At 38.0% G+C, this 18,833-nt stretch overlaps 1 protein-coding gene and 1 pseudogene across 1 annotated transcript; both read left to right on the top strand.

Moving 5' to 3' along the window:
* The first annotated feature begins 918 nt into the window (after positions 1-918).
* On the top strand, positions 919-9,573 carry LOC101445111 (olfactory receptor 12D3-like). Its single transcript, XM_012529100.1, is given in 3 exon segments — positions 919-943; positions 8,634-9,227; positions 9,230-9,573. Coding segments are annotated over 3 exon segments (963 nt in total).
* A 1,973-nt stretch (positions 9,574-11,546) lies between these two features.
* On the top strand, positions 11,547-12,936 carry LOC101445547 (ZZ-type zinc finger-containing protein 3 pseudogene; annotated as a pseudogene).
* The last annotated feature ends 5,897 nt before the right edge of the window (positions 12,937-18,833 follow it).

Raw genomic sequence — 18,833 nt, 5'->3', positions numbered from 1 at the left:
CTCCTGTTTCTCCACATCCTCTCCAGCCCTTACAGTTTCCTGTTTTTAAAATTATGGCCATTCTGTAAGGCGTGAAATGGTATCCCACTGTAATTTAGACCTGCATTTCCCTAATAGCTGGTGGTATTGAGCATCTTTTCATGTGCTTTTTGACCACTTGTGTTTCTTCTTTGGAAAAATGTTTATTCAAAAAATGGATCATTTTTAAGTTTAGTTTATCTTCATATAACATGGATATCAAACCCTTATTGGATATGTGGTTTCTAAAAAATTTTTCCAATTGAGTAGGCTGCCTTTCACTTTCTTAACAAAGTCATTTGAGGCACAAATGTGCTGAATTTGAGGAGGTCCCATTTATGTATTTTTTTCTTTCATTGTTTTTGCTTTTGATGTAAGAATTAAGAATTTGTCACTTACCACAAGATCTCAAATATGTTCCCCTATATTTCCTTCTAGAATTTTTATGGGTTTAGCATTTATATTTTGGTCTGTGATCCATTTTGAGTTAATTTTTGTATAAGGTGTGAGATAGGGGTCCTCATTCTCTCTTTTAGCTATAGATATCTAGTTCGCCTGGCACCATTTGTTGAACAGACTATTCTGACCTAGCTGAATTGGTTTGACAACCTTGTTAAAAAGCTCTTGACCATAGATGTGGGTCTATTTTTGAATTCTCAATTTGACCCCTTTATTCAAAATGTCTATCTTTCCATGGAGGTGTCTCTTTCTACCTCTACTTGCTGGGTTGGCTACAGCCAAGATTGAAAGTGGGCTCTGCTCCAAACCTACTGAAGAGAAGCCACTCTCCACCCTCTGCTGCAATCTCTGTCTTCCCAGAGAGAAAGACTTCCATTCTCCTCTTAGTTGTCTGCAATGAACCACAGGCTTTACCAAGGCAGTTCACAGTGAGAGTGAGAGATGGGTGCTGTTTCCAACCTCAGGGGTGAGTAATTCACAATTTTCTTCTTGGTTCCTTCATCTCTCTGTCCCTCACCCTACCGAAAAATGCACAGCACTCTCCTGGTCTTCAGATCCCCACAGCTTCTTCCTTGGACAGCTTTTTGCCCTTCCTCCTTTGTTTTTGTAGAGTTCAGTCCTGCCTGCCTGTTCTAATACCTTCTTCCTGGAACTCTGTGCATTTTATTTGGTTATTTAACACCCATGGGAGATATGTTTCTTCAGTTAATCTGGCATTCTTAATTTTCACACTTCCTCTGGGGAACTAGGCACTGTCTCTACAACAATTATCTGAAAGTTTTCTTCCTTTGTCACATTCCTTCTTATATTAACTATACTTTCACATCTTCAGGACATTGTCTCCCAGACAATTTAGAAATCCTTCTTCTTATCGTCATACTCTCAATATGTTGTTCTCTGGGCAGCCCAAATAATAATGCTTTGGTTCAATGACCCTTCATAGGGGTAGTCAGAAGTAAAATTTGTCCCACTTTGATTACTGCTGTTCTGGTATGTACTTTATTCTCTAATTCCAGGCCCTTAGTTTGACTACTGGATGTCTTAAATATCACCATATTGCAGATGTTGCACACATTGGGATTCTCCAGCCTTTATTTTTCTCTCATGCTCCAGTCTCATAACCAAATGTTTATAGCATCCCCCTCCCCCAAATTAATATGTTCAGACCTAAGTTCATTTTCCTTTTTTAAATATCAGCTCACTCCCCATTTCTATTAGTGGTATTGCCCATAGAGTCTTTTCATTGACCCTTTCCTTTCCAATATGTATGCATGTGTGCATGTGCTGGTTATTAAACTATTTACTCACCTTAAAACCCACCCCTCCATACTCTGATTTTTTATTCTGGAACTGGGATGCTGTAAGCTGCATTTCTCCCTTGCTGGTTCCCTGTCAAGTCCCATGGGTAGAGGGCACTACAAGAGGCAAGAAAACAGACTTGCTCTTCTCTGTCCATGTTTTCTTCCAGCATTGTCCCAGTAATGATTATTCCATTCCATTCCATTCCATTCCATTCCATTCCATTCCATTCCATTCCATTCCACTCCATTCCCTTATTCTATTCTATTTTGAAAGATGCTTTAGATAACATAAATATTACATCAAAAATAAAGGTGGATTCCCATATATACCACCATTTCCCCCCCCCAAACTTTTCCCCATTAACAGCATCTTTCATTACTGTGGTGCAATGGTTTTCAACCCTGGCATCTGCCATTGGATCCAGCAGTAGTTGGTTCTGCTTTCTAGTTTTTTACCCCAAACTCCTGGTTCAAGCCTTGTTATATGCCTTCAGAAGCTGAAGCCTCAGCAGGCTTAGCATTTTGTTAAGGCTCTGGATTCCTGCCATTCAGGGACCCCTTTTGAATTTCTAAGATACTAGCAGGACAGACCTTCTTCCAGGTCTGTGTTCCATCTCGGTAATGGCCCTCCTTAAAGCTCCAACTCATACTCTCAAGCCCACCCTTAAGAGGCCTACTTCTGGGTTGCCTCAGCTCTGGTTACTCTGTTACTCCTTCCACATGTGTGGCATGCACATGCACATGTACACCATTATTTAATAACATCAATCATGTTTTCAAAATGTTTCTTGTATATATAATTTCATTTCCATTACTACTAATACCATTTTCCAGAACTTCACATTAAGACTAGACTTCATCAGTTATTTCAAGCTACCTTTTCTACCATTTGATTCCCTTTTTTATTTTGTGCCCATTCCCTAGATAAATCTCTCCACAATACTGTTGCTATTTTGAACACTCGAATGACTCCCCCAAGGGGATAGATTCTGAGTCCATTGTCTTGGCAAACTGCCTGCTAATCTGTTTCAACCAACATTTTCACCTTTATGTCCCAACTAGTTTTGAACATCTATCTTTTTCCTTAACTTTCACATAGATTTCACATTCTATCTTCCATTGGTAATGGTCATGAGGGTAGATAAGAGTGAATCTTTTGTACTGCATCTCTTCAGTTAGTGTTCAGGTGAGTAAGTGCTTTATAAATTCTTTACTATACCAGTCTGCTTTAACTGACCCATCTATCTGATCTTTTAGAAATATATCATGTACTATGATTTTTAGCACATGGTCTTGATCTATTTTTATTGCATACTATTGTTTAGTATTATTTCATAAAGTTTAAAATGAAAGGATTCTGAAGTTGAGAGACGCAATAGGAGTAAGAACTATAATCCAGCACTGTAGGGGAGTCAGAAATCACAATTATATGAAAACCAATTAAGTAATTATTTCATTTGTGACTAAAGTTATTAACTTAGGAACAGACCCTTTCCCCACCTAGCTGGGAAGTCAACGTAGTACCTCATAAACATGCAAAAAAAGGAAATATATAAATATTTATGGGAAAAGAAATTTGAAGGCCTTGGAGAGAAAATCTCAAGACATTAATGCCCAAGCTGCCACAGGGGAGGTCTGTAGGGCGATTAGCCTGTTCATTTCTTTGTTAAAATAAGAGATGAGATCTGCTAAGATTCAGTCTTACAGTAAGATATAAGGATTTATAATAAAAGTGAATATAAGATGCTTTGAGCAGCCAGAATCTCTCTGAATAGAGAAAATAATCTCTGAATAATTTTATTCTAGGAGACAATAAATACATTTGATCTCTGATTTGGGGATATCCTTCTGATTCAAAGATTATTTTCATTCCAAGGTATGTACAGACAGGGTTGTTTGCTCTGAGATTAGAAAATAGAGGAAGAGTTTTCTGACGGAAAGTGTTGAGAGGACTAAAATGTGTGAATGAAAGTAACTGGGAAACATCTTTGAATTTAGATTTTGGAGACTGCAGGGTGAGATGGCAAGAGCATTCCACAGAAACCATTAGCTAGAAAAGCTTTGTATTTCCTAATCTCTTTATTTAAACATTTCTTTGTATTTTTTTCTTTTGTTTCAGGGTAGGCTCTCTGAGTGATTGAATATAGGTGTATGTTGTAATTAGATATCTGGATATTTCTGTTTAGATGTGAGTTAGAGATTGAGAGAGAGACAGGGAGAGAGAGAAAAAGAGAGAGAGGGAGAGGGACAGAGAGAGGAGGGTATGAGAGAAGATATTAAGGGAAGAAGTGGGAGAAAAAATTTTAAATGAATCTAATATGAGAGATTTATATTACTTTGCAGTATTATTGTTTTTAATGGAAGGGACATAGTTCTATTATGCAGAAAAGAAAAAGAAAACATTTCAGAAACATAATTCTGTACTTAGTTCCATGTACATCTCTACTTCTCAATGTGTGCACCATTTGTAATGTCCTTCACTTATGTTTATGATTCCTGAGATTAATCCTCTACCCCCGACTATCAACAACTCCATTTTGAATATTTCTTCTCTGTCCATTTCCATGAAATGAAGCTCCTAGCCTATGTTTTCCATCACCAATCATATAATTACTTAAATTTTAAATACTACCCACTGATGCTGATAGATTATTATGAATCATTAGTGACATGAAGAACAGTCCAGGCCAAAAAAGAATTGTTAAAGCAATTGGCCCTATGCTAAAAACCATTTACTTAATCTACAAATATACATTGCTCACTTTCTCTGCTACTGTGCACTCTGATAAATATGTGGGAGTCCTTTGTGAGTTTAGCATCTAGATTATAGATTGGGGTACGTAAAAATGACAAATATCACTTCATGAGTGTAGTTTTCAGAGTTGACAAGCACTTAACAGGTGACAGCAACCTATTAGTTAATTTAATAAATATATACAAAGCACCTACTACATGCCAGGCACAGTTTCAAGTGCTGGGAGTACAGTATTGAATAAAGCACACGATATGTTTTTTTCTTTCTGGAGGTTACATTTAAGTGGGAGATAAAAGAAAATATGTGTAAGCAAAACCACACATACCAGATTAAGATAGGTGCTACTACAACAAAACAAGCAGGGAAGGATGGCAGGGTGCTTTTTAAGGATTTCTTTGTAATTTAATATAGAGAAATAAGGAGTCCACACTAAGGAGAGGGCCCTAGGGATAAAAGCTGAAAGAGATTTGGAACTAGCTAAAGAGATGTGTGGTCCAGGAGCCAATGGAATTTTGTGAGAAAATGAGCAGGGTCAGTCATGAGTTTTGGTTTTTGGGTTGAGAGGATGGAACTGTCATTTAGCAGATAAATTAGAATCCATGAGGTTTGTGCAAAATACCTATGTTTCAGTTTTGTATGTGTGATGTGCATTTGAGTCAAGTATTGAAAAAGCTGTTAGAAATTCAGGAATTCAAGAAGGAGGTTCCAACCATTAATAAAAATATGGGAGTCATCAGGAAATAGATTGTATGGGAAGTCATTAGATTTATGGAGATAGCCAAGGGAAGGAAGCAGAAAAGAGAGAAAAGAAAAGAGATAGCACACTGAGCTCTGTGGAAAGCCATCATTAAGACATGATGGGTGAAGAGAAATGAGCAAAGGGAATAGAAGGAGGGGTTGTGAGAGAGTTGGGAAAAGAGGAGCCAGTGATGTCCTGGAAATCAAGTGTGAAAGCATCTCGAGGTGGAGAGAGTGATTGATTCTGTTACATGGTTTCGATTGGTCAAGTAAACTGAGAGTTCTTTGACATTGTGAGTGTTATTGTTCATTTTTATAAAATAAATTTTAGTGGACAAGTAAAGGGAAAACCCAGTTAGCATAGATTTAAGAGAGAATGGAAGGTGAAGAATCACAAACAGCAGATATAGACAGCCGAGGGAACAATTCATGATGTAAGAGGGGGAGGAGAGAATAACTGGAGCAGTGTTCTCGGGGAAATGAGAAGGAATGGGCACAGGCACAAGTGGTGGATACTCATCAGGAGTAGCAAGGATTACACTATTGCAAACACAGGGAAGGCACAGTCTTTGGCACCATTACAAAATGTGTGTAGATATTGGAAGGAGAGTTGTAGAAGTTCACTTCTGACTGCCCCTACTATTTCAGTAAGGAGGAAACCAAGTCATTAACTCAGAATGAAGACAGCGAAAATGAGTTGGTGGTTTGCAAAGAGAGGGGAGAAGAGAATATGTGATTGCTTGGCACCTCCAAGGTCACACTGGAATTGAGTATTAATGATTTAAGGAACACAAGTGTGTGCATGAGTTTTTAACTGCAAAGATAGAGAAGAATAAGTAGAGAGTGGTTTGGGTTTTGCCAGGTGAGGACATGAAGTATGAATTGGTTAGTTGATTTGAGGGTACATGCAAAGAAATGGTTATGATGATACATCGCAATTAAAGTTGTTAAGGAGATTTAAGTTTGAGTTGTTGGTTTTTTTGATTTTTTAATTCACTCAGTCTTCTTGAAATACAAGTTTATTCAGTTATAGATTTTCAGCATCTCTTCTAACATTAATTTAAGACCAACAATTTTCCTCTGTTTACAGCTTTAGCTGCATGCCAAAAGATTTGATATCTCATCTATATTATTACTCATTTCAAAATATTTTCTTATTTCTTCTTCTTCTTCTTTTCACCACACTGCACTTTTATTCAATGGCACTTCCCCTTTAATGCGGTGACTAATCACACACCAAAAAAGCCTCTAAAGATCCTTGTGCTGGCCATTTCTGCTCACCATCTAAGGCATATTGGGGCCAGACTTCCTAACAAAAGTGAATCATTTTCTTTTTAGTCATAGATTCATACCTGAATTATTCCCAATATTTAATGATGCAACCCAGCAGATTACTTTCCCCTCCACTTCCAAGCTCTGGCCATTTCTCAATCTAGTGAAGTGCAGAAACCAGGGTCTAAACAACCAAGCTCAGCAACACTTCCTCAGCCAGGACTGCCCTCTTCCCTGTTCCTTTCAGACCTAAAAACCAAATGTAGCAAATGCTGCTTACAGCTTTGTCAGGAACTAATGTACTGCTGAGGATGAGAATGGCAGAAACACTTAAAACACACACACAGACCAGAACCTGTTTTCCTTTGTAGCCCACTGCCTTTAGGGAGCCTGGATGCTTGAGGCAAGAGAAATAGTCTGACTCTGAGTAAAGCGCTCTGGCAGCTGCAGAGCCAGGGATGCCAGATGTCTTAGCTCGGCGTCCAGGAGTCCACCACCAGCAGAGTTCTCAGGATACCCTTCCCACCCTGGGCTCCAAACTGAAGAGGGGTCAGGGTGGTCCTCGCTGGCTTGTAGGCTCAGTGTGTCAGAGTAGACAGACACCAAGCAAGATAGGAAGGTATGGTGGCTTATGCACCAATGGGAGGCCAGATGCAGACTCTCAAATCAGCCTCCTCTAATTTCTTCTTTGGTTTCTCCTTTGACCCACAAACTGTTTATACATGTAATCCTTAATCTCGAACATTTTGTAGGTTTCTAGATTTACTTTTGTTATTGTTTTGTAGTTCCGTTCTGGTCAAAGAACATTCTTTGAATGGCTCAATCTTTTGAAGATTTTGGAAGCTTTTTGTAAGAGTCAGCATATGCTTGATTTTGTAAATGTGCCCTGAAAATAATACAAATTCTTTTTGCATTGAGTTCTGTGTCCTATATATCTAAAATAAAAAATACACAAATGTCAAATTTGTAATTGAGTTGTTCAGATTTTCTAAATATTGACTGACTTTTTGGCCAATTCTTCTATCAGCTATTGAGAGAGATATGTTAAAACTTCTCATTTCAATTGTGGGTTTGACTATTTCTTTATTTCTATCAGCTTTTGAAGCTATTTTATTGGAGGCTTACATTGGACTATGATAGTCTAAAAGAATTATTAGCAGAGGAATATGAGTGGTTTAGTGTGGGGAAGTGTCAGCTTAGCTTTACCAATTCCTCACATCAAGGGCTCCCTCCTTCATTGATGTGGTGATGATTAAGTTCTTTTAAAAATAGCAGTGCTTTCTTTGTTCTCCTTATATTTGCCATGCTTTTTTCGTTCTGTCTCTCTCAGTCCCTGTGCTGTGCCTTGATCTTTTTTTCTCCTACCTAGAGAAACTCTCATTTAGTAAGAGGCACTCTCCTTGGGGCTGAAAGATTTTTGGTGTTTTCAAAGTGCTCCTACCCTTGGAAACCTTCTCCATTTTAAATTGTATCCAACTATCACCATGGTCCCACCACAATGCAGCAATCTTGGGACACCATGTCAATTATGGGTGCTTTTTCTCCTACTTAAACAGTGTATGAAGTTTGTTGTAATTCATGTCTCTTAGTTTTTTAGGTGTTGGGGGAAGATTTGTGAATTGTCTGCTACTTAGTGTACCTAGGAGAAGTGGCCAAGTGAAGAAATCCGTGTTCCTGCCAGACCAGCATCACAAGATGAACAACTACCCTGTTTGCCTGTTTTAAGTTTGTCTCACCCCAACTTCTAATGCCACATATAAGGTTATGCTTGTTTCTTACTTTTCCTTCTTTTAAGAAATGCCCTTTATGCATCTCTGATATCTTCACAATATGATGATCCTATTAGTCTATTATCATTTTGTTTGTTCAAAATTTACCAGGTTGTCAGTCTTCCTTAAATTTGAGGTAAACAAATTTATCTCTACCATTGCTAACTCTTCTTCCCACTGTAGCTCACTGCTGGATTCCTTCAAATGGTGACTTTGCTTCACTTAACCCCCACAGTGTAAAATTAAAAATTCAAAAAAGTTAATGCATCATTACTGCTTTATTTTCTCCCCAAAAGAAATGGAGTACGTCACTGCAGTGAGTGAGTTTGTTTTTTTTAACTTGGCTGACCAGTGTTCAGCAAATGAAGCCTCTCTTCTTTGTGATTTTCTCCATCATTTATCTGGTATACTTGGTTGGAAATGGAGCTATATTAATGACTGTTATCTTGAAGCCAAAGTTGCACTCCTCTATGTATTTTTTTCTGGACAAACTTTCTTGTCTGGATATCTGCTATTCTTCAGTGACCCTGCCCAAGGTGCTCTTAAACCTCCTCTCCATGCATAAGGCTATATCTTTCCTTGGCTGCATCACTCAGCTGCACTTCTTCCACTTCCTGGGAAGCACAGAGTCCATCTTACTGGCCATCATGGGCTTTGACCATTTTGTGGCCATCTGCTACCCATTCCACTACAGCATTATTGTGTACCTCCAGGTGTGTGCTCTGCTGGTACCTGTGACCTGGCTCACCAGCTTCTTTTATGCTCTGATGAATTCAGTCATGATGGCCCTCCTGAAATTTTGTGACTCTAAGAATCTCAATCACTTCTTCTGCAATGTCAAGCCCCTCTTGGAACTGTCTTGTGGTGACACACTATTCAGTCAAAGACTTCTTTCCATTGTCACAGGCAGCATGTCTTGGGAGCTTTCCTACTGACCTTCTTCTCCTACTTTTACATTATTGGCTTCCTTCTGCTCAAGAGCTGGTCCTACAGTGCACTCCACAAGGCTCTGTCCACATATGCCTCCCACATTGTGGTAGTGGGCCTCTTCTATGGGCCTGTGGGTTTCACCTTCATCCATCCTGCCTCAGCCTCCTCCATGACTCAGGACCATGTGGTGGCCATCATCCACAGTGCAGTCACCAAAGTGCTGAACCCCCTGATAGACATCCTCAGGAACAAAGCAGTGATGCTGCCTCTTAGGAGAACCTTCATGAGGAGGTGTTCATGTAAAGATTGCCAGCAGCACTGCTGGGACTGAGGAAACTTAGGTGGTTTCCATGAGGACTTCCACCCCTTAGTCTGTAATAAACAGCTGTACTTAGCAGCTGCAGTCCCTGATCTGGTGAGTGCATGACTTTCAATACTCATTGTCAGGAGGGTCAGAAGTACTCTTTATTCACTTCAGAAGAACATTCATGTTCTTTCCTCAGGGCTAATATTAATTATCCGGTTCTTGGTCACAAAACAGTCCAAAGGGCTCTTGACCATCTGAAAATTATGTAGAAATTAGCACTGCTTCACTGCATTGGTAGCATCACATAAGTTCTCCTGTGGACAAGGAAGTGGCAAGTTGTTTATGGTGAGAAATGTGTGCTCCAGGGACTGTGAGAATAACTCTCAAAGATTCAGAGACTCTCTGCATCAGGAAAGATTTTAGAGGTCCAGTGGGCTGGGACATGTCACTCATCCCTTCAGGGAAAAGCTGCATTATTGAATCTTGTGTCTCCTATCACTGAGTAAGATGTGCCATGCTTGGTAGCCCCTTTTGAATTTTAGAGGTGGTGTAAGTAATATTTGAGATGACTTCTCATTTATTGGGCACTTAGAAGTCTAACAACACTGAGAGGGCCCAGGAAAATGAAGAGACCTTCAGTAGGTTCAGGTACTGGTGCACATGGTCTTGTTGCTTGGAGCTGTGTGATCTAGTAGATCCCTTGGTGCTTGTCCTTTTTGTGGTAGATAAAAATGCCATGTGTACTCTCCAAAAAGCACCAACAGGAGAGTTGCAGTATAGACTTCTTTAGGTTCTAGAACACATCTGTGCCATCAGTAGCATAGAACTGCACATGGCTATGAAAACAGTTCCTGTCATGCTACTGGGACTTGGGTGGTCATGGGATATCAAGTGACTATGTGAAGAGAGCTTCCCATCACAAGCATGTGCTCTTAGACCCACAGAGTCTAGTAACCAGCAACTGACAGGCCAATGTTTAAATGGATTTAGAACACAGAATGGAGGAATAAAATATGGGCTAGACTGTACTTACTGATATTCTACACTAAAACTATTGTGACTAGTAATAGAAAAAATTGTAGCATTCAGGTAGAGAAAGTGACTACAGTGGTTGCTGAGGGCAGGCAGAGGGAAGAAGAGATATGATGTGGGGGCAATTTGGGGACTTTGAGTTGTCCTAAATGATCTTGCAGGGTCAGATGCTGGACTTTATATATCCTACCTTAATCTACTGAATGTACTAGGGGAGAGTGAACTATAGGATAAACTCTTATCTATGTGATGCAGCAGTGCTCCAAATATGTTCACTGAGTGAGATGAATGTGCCACAATGACGGAAGAGGTTGTTGGTGTGGGAGGAGTAGGGTGGGGGCATGGGGGGTATATGGGAATCTCTTATATTTTTATATTATTAATGTAACTTTTTTGAGTGATGTATATATCTTCAAAAAATATAATTTACAAACATCATGGGGTGGGGGAATGGGGGGCAGGATATATGGGAACCTCATGTTTTTTATGTTCTTTTTTATGTTTTTTAATGTAACACTCTTTGTGATCTATTAACTTTAATTTTAAAAACTGTAAAATATTTTTTAAGAGGATTTAGAATAGTTGACTGAGGAGGGAAAAATGACTACAGATTATGGCTTAAGGATCAAGTGTAGTAGTGGGGACCATAGCTCATCCCTCAGATCTTACATTTGTTAGTAAATATTTTTCCCAGAAATTGGTGCCCAGCTTACATCCTGTGACTAAGTGGAATGGCATTAATGTGAAGATCTTAATATGCATCTGAGTGGTGCAAAGTAGACTGGTGAAGGTGCTGTTAGCTGTCTGCCCACATCTCCCAGAAACCATGACTATTTTCATGATACCATTTTTCTTTTTTCTTTCACTACCATTAACTGGTAACTTCATTTATAACCTCTGTTGGATTATTATTCATGCATACTATAAGGAATATAGATTTAAAGAAAAGAGATGATAGTCCCACAATGATAGATCTTCAGCTGTACCGATTTCCCAATGAGTGGATCATGACGACCTATTGTAGGGTCATGCCATAGTGTGGCTGCTTTCTGATCTACTCGTGTTATAGGATCAACAGTGGGGTGAAGTGGCTTGGATGAGTCTTTTTGGGGTAGATCTTTAAGGAATGGTATCATTGGGCATCCTGAAGAAATCTCTTCTCATTCTCAACTACTATCAAGGTCACCAAAGAAGAGACCAGAGCCTCTGCAGATTCAGATAGGAAATAGTAATGGAAGAATCAATGGCTTAAAACAGCAAAGAACTCAAACTCCATGGTTATTAGAGACTCTTACAAATGATTCTTATACTCAAGGCTTAGCAGATTCAACCAATTCACGAATTTGAAAGTTTAGGCAACTACCAGAAAGAAGCACTAAAATCCCACTGGATTTGTGGAAAAACTTCAGAAGAAGATTGATAGAGTGCTTTCAAGCCACAGAAAGTGGTTCAGTTGCCTGAGATTGCATGGGACCAATATACTAGTAGCCTTGGGAACTTGGGAAGAGAACTTAAAAACTGTAAAAGACATAGGAGAGTTAAATTAGTTTTTGATAAAGTAGGTTTCCCTGCTAGACTAAAGAGTCCTTTAGATCTTAAAAAGGATAGGGAGGCCCTTTTGTGTTCTATGTTGCCTTTGAATGATGGTCCAGAAGGCTCAAACAGTTGCATTTAAGTGATAAGTCTACACCTCTTTTTGTTGATACTAGACCTGAAATGTTTAACCATTTGTGGCCTGTAGAAGAACAGCTACTCCTGAAATACACTCCTGAAGATGTAGAATCTTGCCACTGGCAAAAGACAGGCAGTAGGACAGCAAAATATGCTGTCATCCGAGGGCAGAAATATTTCATAAAGCTCATTAAAGCTGGCCTTCTAGTTCCAAGCAGAACACACAACTTACATATGTACTCCCAAAAGTCTTCAAGAAGCAGACTACAGCATCCGGTTAATAAGCATCTCTTTAAAGCTTCCACTATCATGATATCTCATGATCCTCCAGGGTATATGGATGAAGATGATGAAATCTGTTTTCATAGCCACATGACTGGCTATTGAGGAGGCAGCAGATGAAGAAAGTTATTCCTATTATTTATAGGAATTTATCTGAACATAAACAGCTATTACTGTTTTAAAGGTTAGAGAAGCAGAAACTTCAGCAGATGCAAGCTGTAAGTGGCTTTATTCAATCTGTGTGCTTCAAGTGTGGTAACTGGCATAGAACGCTCCCAGGGCATTTGGCGGCACTGCCAGGGTGGTCCTCCAGATATGTCTTTGGATTTCTGTGATTCTTGTTCATACTGCCTGTGTGGAGATCACCAATTAGAACCTAGTTATAGGTCAGAGAGATTTTAAAATTATTTTTATTTTTAAAGCTTTAGATTACATTACAGTTTCTTAAAAATATAGGAGGATTGCCATTTGCCCCACTCCTTCTCCCTCTCAGACTTTCCCATATCAGCAACTTCCCATTAGTGTGGTACATTTATTACAATCGATGAGCACATATTGAAGTATTGCTAATAACCATGGTCAATAGTTTACTTCAGGGTTTACACTTTGCCTCAGACATATTATAGTTTTAACAAAATGTGTAATGGCCTGTATCCATCATTGCAAAGTCACTCAAAGTAATCTCAATGTCCCCCAAATGCCCCATGTTATACTTATTCTTCTCTCTTCCTCCCCTTAGAACCTCTGATGATCACTGCCCTTATATCAAGAATACAAGTTCTTCCATTGCTAGAATAATAATAAATCTACTTTAGTCCATAGTTGCTTCCTCCTTTATATTTGTTCATTTCTCAATTTTAAGTATTTTAGGACAATGATGCCCACTTTGTTTCTGATTGAGAAGGGGCTTATATCCCATGTGGCAGATGGATGGAACTGTCTTGCTTGAAGTTGTATATACTCTCTGCTTTTGGGATGGGCATTATTTATCATCCTCATTGGGTAATTCTAGTGAACTGGAGAGTAGGTCTAGGCAACACTGCTGAGATTCGAAGCTCAACTGGCATATGAACAGACTGAAGATTTAAATCTCTAGTACATATATTTAATGAGTATAGTGCTAATTATAGGTTCAAATAAAAGGGGCAGAAGAATCATATATAAGGAAATTATAAATGAGTCTAACTCTGTTACACTGGAGAATATATTTTCCTAGGTAAGAGCCATTTAGGAGGTGCTGAATTCCTGAGACTTCCCTATAGTGTCTAGATGCTTCCAGAACCCTGGGGAGCACCCCTGCTTGAGGCACTGTTTATTATGGCAGTGAACGAGATCTTGCTGAGATGTGCATAAGCATAACCTCTGGAAGGAACTCCTGACCTACTTTGAAATTTCTTAGCATAAAAACTCAATTGTTTTTAATATTTCCTTCTTTCAGTCAAGATCTTTTTCCAACTGCATTGCTAGCTGATGGCTTAGAAATAATTCCTTGGTGCTAGAGAATCTTATTCCTGGGAGTCAAGTCATGCCCCACTCTGTGGGGGAAGGTAGTGAGTTTATATTCTGAGTTAGGCTTAGAGATAGGCCATATTTGAGAAACAAAGAGGCTTTCAGGAGGTAACTCTTAGGCAATGTATAATGCTAAGTTAAGGTCCAGTTTCACAGGAACAAGGTCCATAAGTACAACAATTAGTGTAAGGGCCTGATGTATTTGTCTGTCATCCTTCACTAGGCACTGCCCATGTACTCTAGGGATTCTTGGTGGTCTATTAGAGAATGCAGCAGGACTTCCAAGGAAGGGAATTCATTATTCTTTAGGTTACTGTGTGGGTCTCTACCCACTGAGACAAAACCCCATGACTACTTATACATATTCATATCCCTTTGAGCCATGCCCCAGGGTAACTCTCCTCCCACAGTCTGCATTATTTACTCTCCATACCTATGATCCTGCCAAGCCACAGTTATGACCCTTCTGCAATCCAAAAGCTCCCTAAAATCAAAGCCAAAAAATAATAAAACGATAACCAAAAAACAAATAAAATTCAAAAATAAAAAATAAATTTAAAAAATTAGATTTTTTATTATGGCTTTCATCACTGTAGATATGTTATCTTTTATGTACAGTGGTATATTCTTCTGTATATTCTCTCAGTGGTTTTTGTTTTGTTTTGTTTTGTTTTGCTTTATTTTCAAAGAAGGTCTAGGTTATGGAAATATCACATAGAAAAAAATAGGAGATTCCCGTACACTCAATGCCTTGCCCCTCCTCCACTCTTACCTATTAATAACATTTTATATTTTTATGGTACATTTGTTACCATTGATGTACAAATATTTTGAAACATTGCTACTAACCATGGTCAAAGATTTTACAATTTTATAGGTTTTGACAAATTTAAAATGGCCTGTATCTGTCATTTCAAGATTACGGAGAACAATTCAAAAGTACTAAAATTGCCCTATGTTCCATTTATTTTATTCTTTCATCCCCTTTTCCTCAGAACCTATGGTAATCATTAAGTTTAAATTTTTCAAGAATAGGGTTCATAGGTCTATGCGACTATACTGAAGTCTTGATATATAAGTCTGTTGTTGTTTTTTTAGGTACTACCTAAGTTCTTGAGATATTCTTGCCTGTCTATTTGAGAACATAGCAGGACATATACATGCATTACTTTCCCCCAGTGTGGGATGTGACTCACAGGAATGAGCCTCCCTGGCAACAAGGGGTATTTACCAAGCTCCAATTAGTAATGCATTTGAAAAATGATCTTAACCAAAAGGAAAAAATATTAAATACAAATGGTTTTTTATGGCTAAGAGATTTCAAAGTGAGTTGGGAGATCATTCCAGAGGTTATGCATAGGCATGTCTCAACAGGATCTCACTGACTGTCACAATAATTGGTGCCTCAAACATGGGGTTTCTGAGGGATCTGGGGACATCTAGACATAATAGACAAAGTAGATGATTTTAGTAATTTGGCACCCTGTCAGTGGGACTTATTTTGGAATATAAGTTCATCAATGTAACAGAGTTAGACTCACTTATAATTTCCCTACACATGGATCTTCTGCCCCTTTTATTTGAATTTATAATTAGCACTATACTCATTAAATATATGTCACAGAGACTTAAGTCTTCAGTCTTTTCATGTGCTGTTTGAGCCCTGAATCTCAGCAGAGTTGCAACATCTACTCTGCATTTTATTGGACTCATCTAGGATAACTAACAAAAGAGTGGTGATGGACCACGCCCATCCCAAAAACCAGAGAGTGTATACAACCACAAGCAAGACAATTCCACCCAGCTGCCCCATGGCATATAAATTCCCTCTCAATCAGAAATAGAATGGCCATCAACATCCCCAAAACTTCAAGATTGTGGAATGAATAAGCATAAGAGGGAAATGTAACAATGGGCTATAGTAGACATTATTATTTGGTCAGTGGAAGAACTTTTGCCATTGATTAAAGGCAATGTTCTCCAGAGGTTCTGATGGGAGGGAAAGGGAAGAATAGGTGTACCACAAAGGCATTTTTGGGACACGGATTTGTCCTGCATGACATTGCAATGACAGATACAGGCCATTATACATTTTGTCAAAACCTATAAAATTGTGTTGTGCAAAGTGCAAAGTCTAGCATAAACTATTGATTATGATTAGTAGCAATGCTTCAACATGTGTTGATCAATTGTAACAAATGTACCACACTAATGAAAGATTTTTTTTAATGGGAAATATTGAGGGATGGGGAGAGTATGGGGTATACGGGAAAACCGCTATATATTTGATGGAACATTTATGTAATCTAAAGCTTCTTTAAAATAAGAAAATAATAAAAATTTAAAAATAATGGAAGCAATGGAACATTGTGTAACTTTAGAAAGGAATTTGGAAATATTAAAAATCTGTAATTTTTTCAAAACCTAAACTCAATAATTCTATCTTTCTAAATTTTATTTTAAGGAAAATTAAAATGCTGAAAATATAATGTTTAATTTGTTGTCATATGATGATTACTGAAAAATTATCAATAAGGAGGGTAAAGTAACTCAGAAATTACAGAACAAAAATTTTGGACTTACATTTATTTTTAAGTACTTATAAATGTGCAGCAACGATTTTAATAATAAATTATAGTTACTGGGCCCACCTTAATGACTGTTATGAAATTGTTTTACATATCTTTTAAAAGACATTTCCATGTATAGTAAATATTGTACATCTGAGGTTTGAAGATAGTTCTGAATTTCAAGCAAAAATAAAATAAACACTGTTCTTGTGTTCTGGGATGTCTTCATTAGAGATTTATTCATATAAACTTTTTCATAGGAATTTTCTGTTTCCCTTTCAGAAATACTTGATGGCTAGGGAAACATGTCTGCAGGTGTGGCCTGAGACCAGCAGCCTTAGCACCACCTGAGAGCTTGTTAGAAATCCAAGTACCTGGGCACCAACAGGATCCACTGAACCTGAATTTCTGACAGGGCATGAAGGTTCTGATGATGTAACGGGCCCTCCAGGTGAATCACAGATCTATTAGTCCGAAAGCCATGAGTGAGGGACACCCACACCCTGTCTTAATTAACTAAATTAACTATTTCTCCTCTATGTGAGGTTTCAAGGACTCCAAGTCCCAAGTGCCTTGTGGGTAGAGTAAATGAAATATATTTATCATTTGGTTCAGGCTTCCATTAGGAAAGATGCCAAAAGAGCTCCATTCTCAGGGGAAACAGCATATTTTAAAAGATCTGTTTTTCGCTGTGATAAAGTCCAGAAATTAGTAATCAGCTTTGCTAACTGGCTACACACAGAGAACCAGCTGTGGTGAGTTTTCTAATCTTGGGTAAGAAGAGAGGGAAAAACTTATGGAAACTAACAGAACCCTATAATCTTCAAATTGAATTTGAAAAAGCACATTTGTTAATTCTAACAAGGAAGAAAGCATACTTCCCTGAAAATGCACAAATTAACAAAATCTTTTGGTTGAATTTATATAAACATGTTACAAAAATGAACCACATTAAAGAAAGCAAATAATTCAGAAAAGATTAATATTTTATGTGTATATATAAATGTGCAGTAAAGCTGCCTTGAAATACTTCTTCAAATAATCCCTCAGATCACTGATTGAGAAATATCCTTGGACAGATATGTTTTCTGTGTAACGGTGGCTTAAAAAAAAAAACAACCAAAGTTCGTGTTTGCATTTCATTAATACTGACAGGTTTTTACATGTGAGGAAGTAGTGGTAATTGGAAAGGCCAATTCTCTTATTTAAGTACTCTCAGTTTTATTTTACCTATAAAACTGAGATAAAATTCTTCAACTCACAGAAGATAAAAATACTCTGTGGATTAAATAATATATAGTTCCAGTATGGTGTCTGTCTCATAAAAATGAGCACTCAAAATTGTTTAGTTTTTTTTACTCCCCTGTCTATTGATAATTGCTTGTAGATAAATGGCAAATTAAAATATTTACAGAACCAAAATAAAATAAATAGGGACAATAATGCTATTTTTCTTCTTATCAGTTTAATTTAAAAGGCAAAAAAATAGGTCACTGAAAGAAAGAAATCTTGGAGGCACATACTTTGATCTCTCATTCCTCCTGATTTTTATCATCCAGTGTGAGACTTTGATTGTAATGGATAAAGTTGGGTGGGGGGTCCAGATACATTAATCTTATGATTTATATTGGCAGAGGGAGAGAAAAGAGGCCTTCAAATTTGGCTGCCAAAACAAATTTTTAAAGTATTTTAGGTAATTTAATATCCATTTTTATTATAAATTTAAACCGGAGAACCCAACCAGACAAAAGCATATAGAAATGGGTCCTCAAATCCAACTTCATTCTTCACAGAAGAATGTCAGCACGGGGCCTTGAAATCACACATTAGAAACCTAAACCAAATAAAAAAGGCTGTTATAATCATTGATTCATGAGAACCACTCCCAGATCGATAGGGAATGGGACAGGTGTTCTGGCTTCAAGTTTAAGAATCTCCAGGTTGTCATTTCTGAGATTTCCCAGGGTTTAGAGCTAAGCCTGAAAAAAACATTGATTCAGCAGTTTTCCAACTATTGTGCAGAACTTGCAAAGGATGGAAAAATGCAGGAATGTGAGGGACTCAATATGAAGGATTCATTAACTCTCATATTCTGATGAGTATTTTAACAAGCCTAGAACTCTTTTAATGAGGGAAGAGTACTTGGCCACATCCACAAAGTCCAAACATGGACAAGGAATCTAAATTTCACTTCTCCCTTCTCTGAACTATCATTCTATA

This window comes from Dasypus novemcinctus, chromosome 22 (genome assembly GCF_030445035.2).
Source record: "Dasypus novemcinctus isolate mDasNov1 chromosome 22, mDasNov1.1.hap2, whole genome shotgun sequence".
Taxonomy (NCBI): Eukaryota; Metazoa; Chordata; class Mammalia; order Cingulata; family Dasypodidae; genus Dasypus; species Dasypus novemcinctus.
This window is presented reverse-complemented; position numbering and strand designations above follow the sequence as displayed.